General features: G+C 38.0%; 1 protein-coding gene across 2 annotated transcripts in view; it reads left to right on the forward strand.

The window, feature by feature from the left end:
• opn7b (opsin 7, group member b) overlaps nt 1–13,311 on the forward strand; it is a 108,673-nt gene that overhangs the window by 73,545 nt on the left and 21,817 nt on the right. For both annotated transcript variants that reach the window (XM_078950560.1, XM_004070754.5), the window contains 2 exons: nt 12,023–12,110; nt 12,199–12,361. In XM_078950560.1, coding sequence (XP_078806686.1) covers nt 12,023–12,110; nt 12,199–12,361 — 251 coding nt within the window. The remainder of the gene's footprint in view (nt 1–12,022; nt 12,111–12,198; nt 12,362–13,311) is intronic.

Consider the following 13,311-nt stretch of genomic DNA (forward strand, 5'->3'; position numbering starts at 1 on the left):
CCGCATAACTACGGACGCTGCTCCGATCCGCCTGTCAATCTCATGCTCCTGTTTTCCCATACTCATGGACAAGACTCCAAGATATTTAAACTTCTCCACCTGGGGCAGGGACACTCTACCCACCGAGAGATGGCAAACTACCTTTCTTTGGTCGAGAACCATGGCCTCAGATTTAGAAATGCTGACCCTCATCCCGGCCATTTCATACTCTACCACAAACCACTCCAATGCATGCTGGAGGTCCCGGCTTAATGAAGCCAACAGGACAACATCATCTGCAAAGAGCAGAGATGAAACCCTATGGTCCCCAAACCAGACCCCCTCTGGCCCCTGCCTGTGCCCTAGAAATTCTGTCCATAAAAACTATGAACAGAACCGGTGATAAAAGGCAGACCTGCTGGACTCCAACGTGCACCGGGAACAGGTTTGACTTACTGCCGGCTATGCGAACCAAGGTCTTGCTCCGGTCATGCAGAGACCGGACAGCCCTCAGTAAGGCTCCCCGGACCCCATACTCCCATAGCACCCTCCACAGGATACGGGGGACGGACGTGGTCAAACGCCTTGTCCAAATCCACAAAACACATCTGGACTGAATGAGCGAACTCCCGCATTCCCTCCAGCACCCTAGAGCGGGTGTAGAGCTGTTATACTGTTCCACGACCAGGACGAAAACCTAACTGTTGTTCCTGGATCCTGGTTCGACTATCGGACCGACTGTCTTCTTCAGTACTGTGGCCTATAGACTTTCCTAGAGAGGCTGAGGAGTGTGATTCCCTGGTAGTTGGAACAAAACTAGATCAAAAACAGATCCTCAAAAATGTTATCAATGTACTGTGAATAGTACGAGATTGAACTCCGGTATTCACAAACTTTGGCGTCATCTTGATAGGCAGGGCGCCCTGGTAGCACAGGTGTAAACCTCTTATGATTAAAAAACACAAAAAAATCAAGTTATTTTGAAAAATAACAGTTATTTCTTCCTGAATCTCAACCTTTTTATCATCATAAAGCTCCAAATCTGAATCTCTCTCAACTATCTGGTCTAGAATCCTCTCTGCTTCACTTTTTTCTCCATACATTATGTGCAGCCATTAAATACATTAAAATGGTCCCGGTGTCCTCTACAGTGGACATTCATTAAATGCCTGCTGTTTTAAAACCGAAAACATGAAACCTTTTTCAGATCTAAAAATATTGTTCCTAACATGTTTATGACCAAGAATATATATAATTATCATGGTAAAAAAAGGAATAGATACATAATATTTGACTTGCCTTTCACCTTTCCATAAAATTAGGTAAATGGCATGGAAGCCATCTTTGTAGAGATAAAACTTAAAGTTTCCAGCATGCAAACTCATCACATGACACATCAATGGAAAGCCCAGGATGTCCTCTACAGAGTAGAATAGGATTTGGAAAGGCATCTCTTAATTCCTTAGAAATATACAGGTAAACAAAATGTCCATTATAGAGGACATTAGTGAATGGGCCGGGTCTCAGGAGGATACATTTTATAACAAAAATAGATTTCACAATATCAAAAAAAAAACAAGTATTGATTTATCCATTTATCTATCATTTTTTTAATTATGGATTATTTTTGCATATTCATGTTATTTGCTACCTTCTGTTGAATTTTTAATGCATTCAAACATTTTGTTTAGTGTTGACTCCTAGTTGCATCCCACTGAACAATTTTTTTTTTAATGACAGCTAAAAGATCATTTTTCTTTGTAGCATCTGTTAACCTAAAGCATTTCACTCAAAGCTGTAATTTATTGACACTATTATTTACTGCCAGGAGTCTCCATTGTTAGAAAGTTTAATTAGAATGAGGTATGATTTGGGTCATTATCATAATCTGGTTTCAGAATTTAACTTCTTGCTGTGTAGTTTCATCGAGCACAGGCTAAAAATGCTTGGAAATGATGCTCTAATTTCAAGAATGCAGCGTATTATTAACAGCTAAAACGAGTCAATAATTACTGGCAAAAAGCTGAGCCCCAACACCCCAACCAGTAAATTAAAAATGTGGGGGGGAAAAAAAACCAACTCTCCGTGGTGATCTAAAATATGTTAATTTATCTTTCAAATGTATCTAAACATAAATTTATTCTACTGCATTCATAATCAGTTTTTAGTCACAATGGGTTTTTAAATGAGTGCAGTGCGGATTTTCTCAGAACTTCCTTTTGTCTTGTTTCTTCGATGCTTCATCATTCAGCTTTCAATCCTTCACTTCTGCAGGTTTCACTTCAGGGATCTCTTTATCTCTTTGTCTTCACTTACCTTTTTTTTCTAAGACGTCAGTCCTCTCACAACATTCTTAATCTCTGTCATTCTCCTTGCCAAGTCTGTTCCCTGTCAGTTCTTTAAACTGGAAGTGTGTCCGAACACGTGAGGGTGTGCAAACTGCAAGTTCCATTCACATGAAAGCAAAGGTTAAGTTGGCAAAGACGTCCGCTGCAATGATTATCCATAATACCACAATTCAAAGCCAGGCTTATAGACAATTTGTGACTTTCACACTCTTTGCGTGACACTTTTCCCTCTTAAAGTAATTGGGGTGAGCACAGAGACTTTGGAGACTTCCCTTAAACTCCTCTGCCTTTTTCTGTCCTTTAAAGTGTCTCACACTCTTCCTTTCATCTTCGCAGACTGTTGATCTTCCCACTTGAACCGCTGACACTTCAGAGAAAAACAGACAGCAGAAAGGGACTTAGCCAACAGTTCATTCAGTTCGAAATTAAGCTAAGTTCTAATTCACGGTTTTATTCACATATTGTTATAGTTTTGCTTCATGTGTTTGAATGTGAAAAATCTTTAGATATTTTGGAGAACTTAATAAATGCAACTTTACCACACATGAAGAGAAAAAGGAAAAGTAATCTAGGATTTTCTGTCTGATATAGAAAAGAGTCTGTATGTATGTAAACTTGAGGCGGAGAAAGCTTTTCAATTAAAAAAAAAAAGTAGTTATGCATCTCAGAAAAGACACACACTCCTTTCTGACTGGCTAATGCTCCTATTATGGTTAGCACATCTTCTGGAAGAAAACATTTTCTGAAAACCATGATGAGAAATGGTAATAAAAAACTTACTTTTTGTGGTTTTGAATCATTTAAATTGGTTAATTCTCACAAAATTCTGTCTGTTGTCCAATTTCTTTCATTTGAACAACTCTTCAGTCATAACATAAAGGGACTTTTACAAGTCAAAGAGACACTTGTAATCTCAGATGTTATTATATTTTCTCTAAGGAAGGTAAAGATGCATTTGAAATATTCACGGATCATATCAACAAGATGATGTTAATATTGACTACAGGAAATTAATAGTAAATCATGACAAATTATGTTCATAACAGTCTCAAGATAGTTTAGATAGCATACTATCTTCTGCTGTAGAACAAAATGGGATAACAATAAATTACACTGACCAAAATTATAAACGCAACACTTTTGTTATTGCTCCCATTTTTTATGGTATAAACTCAAAGATGTGAAACATTATCCACATACACAAAATAACCAGTTCTCTGAAATATTGTTCACAAATCTGTCTAAATCTGTGATAGTGAGCACTTCTCCTTTGCCAAGACAATCCATTCCACCTCGCAGGTGTGCTATATCAAGATGCTGATTAGACAGCATGATTATTGCACAGGTGTGCCTTAGACTGGCCAAGTGAAGTTTTGTTGAATAATTGCTTTGATAATTTTCATTCAGGTTTTTAACATGTGATATCACACATACTCTAATGCAAGTGTCAAACTCAAGGCCCGCGGGCCAAATGTGGCCCGCCATGTCATTTTATGTGGCCCGCAACAGCATAAAAGTTTTTAATTTCTTAGAATAAAAAATAAAAATTGGTGTGTATTTATTCATATCTTGGGGGAATCAGACTTGAAATATGGTATTGGGCAACATTACATTTAGTTACATGTATAAGTCATATCTGGCCCTTTGAGGACAGCCGCTATGCTGATGTGGCCCTCAGTGAAAATGAGTTTGACACCTCTGCTCTAATGCAATCAAATTATTTGTCCAGCTAACATACCTGCACAATTTCCTCTAAATGTCATGACGTCAAGAGTGTATGGTAAAAAAATAATGCTTCAGTTTATCAGGTGCACATTGCTAGTATCTGGGTTGGACTCCTTTTGCCTCCAGAACCTTCTTAATCTTTTATGGCAACAAGGTACTGGAAACATTCCTAAGAAAGTTTGGTCCATATTGACATTACATTATCACACAGTTGTTACAGATTTGTCAGCTGCACATCCATGATGCCAATCTCCCATTCCACCACATCCCAGAGGGGATCTATTGGGTTGTAATCTGGTGACTGTGGAACCATTTGAGTCCAGTGAATTCATTGTCATGTTCAAGAAACCAGTCTGAGAGGATTCTAGCTTTCTGACCTGGCGTGTTGTCCTGCTGGAAGTAGCCATCAGAAGATGGTACACTGTTGTCATAAAGAGATGGAGATGGTCAGCAACAAAACCTGGGTAGACTGGTGTTGTATTCATGCTCAGTTGGTACTAGGGGGCCCAAAGTGTGCCAAGAAAATATTCCCCGCACCATTATACCACCACCACCAGCCTGAACCATTGATACAAGGCAGGATGGATGCATTATAAAGAAAATTTGGAACAGCTGTTGAGTTACCGTACTTGTAAGGCTTTGTTAACGATGTTGTGTTTTGTGTTACCTGTAATTATGAACACAAATTTGGATCTTTCAGTAATAAACCTTTTACTTGGATCTTCTGGCAGCTAACAATTTTATCATATCAAGCTATTTATTGAAACGATCACCTGTAATAGAATAATTACCTTGGATATTTGAAATGTTCTAAAGCGTTTGACCTGTAATGTATTACATGCTTTCTCTGTTCAAACCTTTAGTAGCACATTAGCTACTAGCTTAGTGCTGTGTATGCTGTGAACTAATATGTAGAGAAAGCTATTTTTTAAAATCATGTGGGCAGTTATTTGCTGGTTCTTCCAATGCCACAACTTCAACACAGTTAGATTTTGAAAAACAAACTAAACCCAATTGAATAATAAATACCCTTTTTTTGATAAATGCTAAGGATATTTTAAAGATTATTCTTCTGACTTTCTGTAATAAGCATGCACAGTTATAGTGACTGATATACCGGTACTTGACTTAACATTTTACACAGTTAATTACACAATTAAAACCTCATGTATTTATACAATGTACACTGATGAACATCCAAACAGTATAAAATCAAAATAACACAGGTTCACACAAAACAGCAAATAGTTTACCACCTTTGCTTTCTCTCGAAAATTAGCTACAGTGAATATGCTCCTTTTTATTGTTCAGTAATTTCTCAAAAAGTACCGTAGCTGTCCGCCTAATTTGAGGACATTGAATTCGTCTCCCCTTCCTTCATATGTAAATGCGAGCAATACAGGTGAAAGCATTAAGTAAACAGAATGGCTATGAATATATTTCCATATCATCTCTTGTCATAAATTTAACTTGAAAGATCAGTCAAACTGGAATTTTGCCTCAGTAACGTCTCTTGGTCACAATATTGGCATTAGCTCATGCACTGTATGCAAATCAGTCCCAGAATTTCAGGATGAAACAGATTATGTTTTGAAACACCGTAAGCTTCATGGCTCCATGACTTGATTTTTTTCTCTTGTCAAACTACAAAGTTCAAACTAATCAAAGTAGTGTGTTAAGTATTGAAATGTTAGGAAAATTGTTTTAAAAGAAAGTTTCATGTTATAAAAGAGGTATTTTTTGTTTATACTATCTTTCAGATTTAAGTCATTTTTCTCATTTTTAATAGTGACAAAACATCTTATAGAATAGATAATTGACCAGACCGTTAAAATGAGCATTGACCATTATATTTGGATCACAATGGGTTTATACTTGTAAAAAGCAACCTTGGACTGAAAATTAACCAAAATAACTTTTTGGTGATGTGTAAGGTTATGTTTATGCGATTGCATTGTTTTATTACTGTAGTATGACCCTGAGGTCAACTAAGATTGCTTCTGGGAGCCCAGAGATTGTTAACTTGATAAATGTTTACGTTTTCAACCATCCCAAAAACTTTCCTTTTGAAATTTATTGGTGTGTGAGAATCCTTTTTTTTTGAGACTCTGATAATTTGACTAACTAAATGAGAATTTTACCTCACAATAATTACATTTTCATAAAAAATAAGAAAAGCATTTCAAAATAATGTTTATTTGAATGAAACCTATCTCTGAAACATAAAACTTTATTAGAGGAGAAGAATGTTGTAATAAATTAACAATTAATAAATTAAGTTCTCTTTTTTTCTTTTACTGTGGCAGGTTAGTGTCTTGGCATGAGAAGAACTTGTGTTTGTCATTTTATATAAAAAAAAATACTAATTTTTTTTATTCTAACTAAAAGTTTTTTTTCAGTTAGTTTCTGCAGAGTTCACTGCAAAATAAACGCTTTTTGATCCACCTTCTTGGAAGAGAAGATGTTTTATTTATTTATTGCTTCTGCAACTTTCTTTATACTGTACTTCCCCACTTTTTCCACACTGTATGTGCTCACAACAATTACGGTAACGTTAATATGTTGCACTTGGACTTACAAACACTCTGGACATCTACTCGTGGTTCTCAAGTTCAGCAGGGCTCTGGGATCTGCAGGACACAATCATCCTGTAGAAGCTAGAATCAGAAGCAAACAGGATGCAGCTGCGTTCAGCAGTCATGCTGTTCACAGATAGAACCAAGTTCCAGATAAACTCTGATGTTGTCTAACTACATTTCAATCTGTCAAATAATTTTTAAACGTCAACATAAAATATTATGTTGAGGTTTTCTGTGCTTGTTTAAATGACTGATAGTTTAATTAAATGTCCTTTAATGTATTTTGTTATTTATTTATTATTTATTTTTACTTTTTTTCAGTGCATCAAAGCTACTGCATCTACAGTCAGGACCATAAATATTTGGACTTACACATTTTTTCTAATTTTGTTTCTGTACATTACCACAGTGAATTTTAAATAAAACAACTCTGATGCCATTGAAGTGCAGACTTTCAGCTTTTATTCCATGGGTTGAACAAAAGATTGCATAAAAATGTGAAAAACTAAAGCATTTTTTAAACACAATCCCTTAATTTCATGGGCTCATAAGTAATTGGACAATGGACTTCCATGCTATTGCATGGGCAGGTGTGGGCAATTCCTTTATGTCATCATGAGTGAAGCAGATAAAAGGCCTGGAGTTGATTAGAGGGCTCGTGCTTGCATTTTGAAGATTTTGCTGTGAACAGACAACATGTAGTCAAAGCAGCTCTCCATGCAGGTAAAAGGAGCCATCATCAAGCTGAGAAAACAGAAAAAACCATGCGAGAATTTGCCACTGGATTAGGAGTGACAAAATCAACAGTGTGGTACATCCTGAGAAAGAAAGAAAGCACTGGTGAACTCAGCAACGCAAAAAGACCTGGACGTAAACGGAAAACAGTGGTGGATGATTGCAGAATCATTTCCATGGTGAAGAGGAACCCGTTCACAACAGTGAACAACACACTCCAGGAGGTAGGTGTATCAATATCCAAGTCAACCATAAAACGAAGACTGCATGAAAGTAGATACAGAGGGTACACTGCAAGATGCGGCCACTCATAAGCCTCAAGAATAGGAAGGTAGATTGGACTTTGCTAAAAAGCATCTAAAAAAGCCAGCACAGTTCTGGAAAAACATTCTTTGGACAGATGAAACCAAAATCAACCTCTACCAGAATGATGGCAAGAGAAAAAGTATGTAAAAGGCGTGGAGAAGCTCATGACCCAAAGCACACTACATCATCAGTAAAACACTGTGGAGGCATTGTGATGGTCTGGGCGTGCATGGCTGCTAGTGGCACTGGGACACTAGTGTTTATTGATGATGTGACACAGGACAGAAGCAGACCAATGAATACTGAGGTGTTCAGAGACTTACTGTCTGCACAGATCCAGGTGAATGCAGCCAAACTGATTAGGCGGCGTTTCATAATACAGATGGACAACGACCAAAACATACAGCCAAAGCAACTCAGGAGGGTACTACAGCAAAGAAGTGGAATATTCTTGAATGGCCAACTCAGTTACCTGATCTGAACCCAATTGAGCATTTCACTTGTTAAAGACTAAACTTCAGACAGAAAGGCCCACAAACAAACAGCGACTGAAAGCCGCTGCAGTAAAGACCTGGCAGAGCATTCAGAAGGAGAAAACCCAAGCATCTGGTGATGTCCATGAGTTCAAGACTTCAGGGTTGCCAACAAAGGGTTTTCAACCAAATATTAGTAAAGACCATTTTGTTTTCAGTTATTTCATTTGTCCAATAACCTAAGAGCCAATGAAATGAAGGGATTGTGTTTAAAAATGCTTTAGTTTTTCAAATTTTTATCTTTTTAATCTTTAATCTTTTTAATCTTTTTGTTCAACCCAAGGAATAAAAGCTGAAAGTCTGCACGTCAATGACATCTGAGTTGTTTTATTTAAAATTCACTGTGGTAATGTACAGAAACAAAATGAGAAAGAATGGGTCTCTGTCCAAATATTTATGGTCCTGACTGTCTTTAAAGAATTTTGAAATGCTTTTATGTGGTCCATCACCCAAACTACCCTCAACTCGACCTCCCCTGCACGCCTCTAGACGTGCTATCCCCCAGAGCCAGGATGAAACGGGCCCCCAGTGTCCTAGGAAAGGTTATGTCAAACTGGGGCCCTGTGATGAACAGCTTCCTTCTGGTGATATACCTGTAGTTGCACCACGTAGAATGCAAAAAGGGCAGTTAGACTGTCCAATCAAAGAAATCTAGTTGATATCCCTTGCAAGAAGGTTTTGACCAGTCCCAAGGAAACTAATCTCAAACTTGCTGCACTCAATGTCAGATCTTTATGCAACAAATCATTTTTAATCAATAATCTTATCTCTTCTTTTAATCTTGATTTTATGTTTTTAACTGAAACATGGCTTGACAAAAACACAGGAAACATAGTTCTAGTCGAATCAACTCCCCCCAACTACAAACATGTATCGGAAATACGAGAAAATAAAAAGGGTGGAGGCGTTTCTGCACTGTTTAGAGGTAATATTGCAACCCGCAGACTATCATTTGGTGTGTTTTCATCATTTGAGTATGTGTCCTTTAAGATTGAGTTAAAACAAACTCCTCCCTTACTCTGCATAGTCATGTACAAACCTCCTCAGCACAGCCAAAGTTTCATTGATGATTTCACTGAAATGCTCTCAGTTGTGTGCACAGACTTTGATGGTCTAGTCATTACAGGTGATTTTAATGTTCATGTTGATAATGTCAATGACAGAAATGCAAAAGAGCTCAATGCTGTCCTTGAAACCTTTGATCTAATTCAGCATGTAAGTTGCCCCACCCACAGCAGAGGGCACACTCTGGACCTGCTCATCACAAAGGGGGTAAATATTTACAATGTCAGTGTGGTTGATGTCGCCCTCTCTGATCATTTCTGTGTATTCTTTGACCTGTCTGTTGCTCCCAAACCACCGCCTGGCCCTGCAGTTGTCCAAAGGAGACAAATAAATGAGAGCACTAGGACACAGTTTGTAGAAATGATAAACCCTGAAAACGCCTCTGGTGCCAATGTTGATGAAATGCTGAATTCTGTTACTTCTAGCATCTTGAATGTTCTGGATGCCATTGCCCCTATGAAGGTTAATTTGAGAAAACATAGACAGAAAGCTCCCTGGAGGAATGATGATCTAGTCAGGGCACAGAAACAACAGTGCCGCAGAGCTGAGCGAAAGTGGCGCAAGTCAAAACTCCAGGTTCAATATGAAATGTATAAGGGGGAGTTGTATGCTTACAACCAGATCTTATGCAGAACAAGGGAAAGGTACTTCTCTGAAATCATTGGAAGTTGCAGCAGCAACCCTTGTGTCCTGTTCACAACAGTAAACAGATTAACTAACCCTCCAACCCAGCTACCAATTGAACTGGTTTGCACACCTAAATGTAATGAGTTTGCTGTATTTTTTAATGACAAGGTTCAGGGCATTAAAAAAGCTATCAACTCCACAACACATATAACTATCGAACGGCCACCTACTCACTCTAAACTGACTCACTTTGTACCTGTCACTGACCAAACTGTCCAAGAGACCATCACCCGTCTGAGCTCGTCTACATGCTGCCTTGATGTGTTACCCACTAGATTTCTAAAGTCTGCCCTGAACAGTGTGTTGCCATCAATTACTCAAATAGTTAACATGTCTCTTCAATCTGGAATATTTCCAGAGGCCTTAAAAACTGCAGTCATTAAACCTCCCCTGAAGAAAAGCGGTCTTGATCCCACTGTACTGAATAATTACAGACCTATCTCTAATCTGCCATTTTTAGGAAAAGTCCTTGAAAAAGTTGTCTACCAACAGCTCACTGATTTTCTCTTATTAAACAATTCATTTGATGTTTTCCAGTCAGGTTTTAGACCCCATCATAGCACAGAAACTGCTCTTATCAAGGTAACCAACGACATCCACCTAAACACTGATGATGGCAAAGTCACTGTCTTAATCCTGCTAGACCTGAGTGCTGCTTTTGATACTGTTGATCATGGGATCCTTTTGTACAGACTCCAAGACTGGGTTGGCATCTCTGGATCTGCCCTAAGTTGGCTCAAGTCTTATCTGGAAGACAGGAAATATTTTGTTGAAATTGGGAGTTGTGTCTCAGACTTCATGGCCTTGACTTGTGGTGTGCCCCAGGGATCGATCCTGGGACCCCTTCTGTTCAACCTCTACATGCTGCCACTAGGGCAGTTAATACGCAGTAATAACATATCTTATCACAACTATGCAGATGATACTCAGATCTATGTGTCACTGACAACAGGTTGTCAGCAGCTACCTTCACTCTCTGTCTCTTAAATCCTCAAATCAAGTCAGAAATCTAGGGGTAATCATGGACTCTGACCTGAACTTTAACAGCCATATCAAGTCAGTAACATCAGCGGCATTTTACCATCTGAAAAACATTGCCAAAATCAAAAACATAGTGTCAAAGCCAGACCTGGAGATACTTTTTCATGCATTTGTCTCCAGTAGGTTAGACTACTGTAACGGCCTGCTCACCGGCCTCTCCAAACGAGCTGTAAAACAGCTTCAGTACATCCAGAATGCTGCTGCTCGAGTCCTGACCAGAACCAGGAAGTATGATCACATTAGTCCTGTGCTCAGGTCTCTACACTGGCTCCCTGTACCTCAAATAATAGACTTCAAAGCAGCTTTGCTTGTGTACAAGTCTCTATGGCCGCTCACCAAAGTACATCTCTGACATGTTAGTGCCATATGAACCATCTCGTACTCTGAGGACCTCAGGGGCCGGCCTCCTGTTGATTCCCAGAGTCAGAACTAAACAAGGGGAATCAGCGTTTCAACATTCTGCAGCTAAAATCTGGAACAGCCTCCCTGAAGTCGTAAGACAGGCCTCTTCTGTGTTCATGTTCAAATCTAGACTTAAAACATTTCTGTTTAGCCGTGTATATGACTGAAAGGTCCTATCTGCACTTTTCTTTCCTTTCCTTCCTTTATTTTTAAATCAATTTTCAAAATTTTTTTTCTTTTCTTTTAAAGTGAATTTTATGTTGATTATTTCTATGATGTATTGTGATTTTAATGCATTTTTCTGTTTTGTGAAGCACCTTGAATTACTTTGTGTACGAATTGTGCTATACAAATAAACTTGCCTTGCCTTGCCTTGCCTATGTATAAAGATGCTATATAAAAAAAGCAGATGATTGCAGAATAATGCTGGATGTTTTGTTTGGTGGAGAATCAAATCAAATCAAATCAAGCTTTATTTATATTGCACTTTTACAATTCAGGTCACTCAAAGTGCTTTGCACAAAAATAGAATTACTGTAAATGATTTTTTTCAAACTGTCTAAGTTAAAAATATTTCTATATATATATATTTTCATCTTTCTACTTTCTATTTTTCTTCCAGATGGGAAATGCCTCTGAATCATATTTGTTCGTTTCCAGAATATCCAAAAGCAATGACTTCCTCATGGGAACTCTCTACACCATTTTTGGTAAATTAATTGTTTTGGATTTGTTATTTACATATCTGAGAGTGGACTATCTGAGTGATCTTGTTTGTGTTCATTGTTTGTTCCACAGGGGCCCTGTCTTTGCTGGGGAATGGTATCTTGTTGTTCGTGGCTTACAGAAAGAAGTCTTCCTTAAAGCCAGCAGAGTTTTTCGTTGTCAATCTGGCCATCAGTGACCTGAGCATGACCCTAACTCTGTTTCCGCTTGCAATTCCTTCAGCTTTTTGGCACATGTAAGTTACATAAATGCACATATCATAATTTTGGTTCTCATAACATCTTCCCATTTTATTCGTCCAGCCTTTCACTAGTTCATCTTTTGTGTTTCCTGAATATTCAGAGAAAGATGGGATGGTGAGGTGTAGTTTAACTCTGCAGTGAAAGTAAAAGTGGAGCAGTGTCCCTTGGAGAAGTTATTAATGCATCTGCAGAAAGCTTGTGATTGCATTCTCAGTTTTATATTCTGAAGTGCTCTTGGACCTGCAGAAGAAGGATCTGTACCTAGCCTGACATAAAATAAAGTCATTTTAATTTAGAAAGTGTAAATCTTAAGGAAACTCAAGTAAGCCTTTGGATTAGCCATTTTTGTGTTGGGGTGTAATTTATGGGTATTCAAATAATTAGTATCACGATGCAACAACAGCAAGCCAAAGAGTCACAAAAAACAAGTCGAGCCCAGTGTCTATACAGTGGCCCCTCCTTTATTGCAGGAGTTATTTTTAAAGTGAGCTTTAAAGATGAAATTTCAAAGTAGACATCTTTATTTTTTAGTCATCATGGATGTTTTAAGGTTGTAAAACTCTTCGTTACACACTTTACAGACTTTTCTCTGAGACAAATTAACATTTTCTTTTTTGTTCAAATACTCTCAATGTTAAACCCTTTATAGAATCAAGCCAAAGATCTGCTTGAGTTAGAAGATTGGAAGTGTGGAAGGCTGAACAAACTCTGTGTAGGAGACACAGGCAGTGACATTGGATTACAGCCAATCACATACCACAATGGACCGTAGAAAAATAAAATAAAATAAAGCATGCAATAAAGGATTAAAGAAACAATTTGTGAAACAGCAAGACCACAAAAGGTGAACTGCAATAAAGCTTTAAAGCAAATACAGCAAACTTTCTGTCTGTGTATACAGCGTTTCACACACCAGGTGTGACAACTAAGATTGTTGTTATTA

The sequence above is a fragment of the Oryzias latipes genome, chromosome 7 (genome assembly GCF_053564925.1).
Source record: "Oryzias latipes strain Hd-rR chromosome 7, Olatipes_Hd-rR_3.1".
NCBI classification, from domain to species: Eukaryota; Metazoa; Chordata; class Actinopteri; order Beloniformes; family Adrianichthyidae; genus Oryzias; species Oryzias latipes.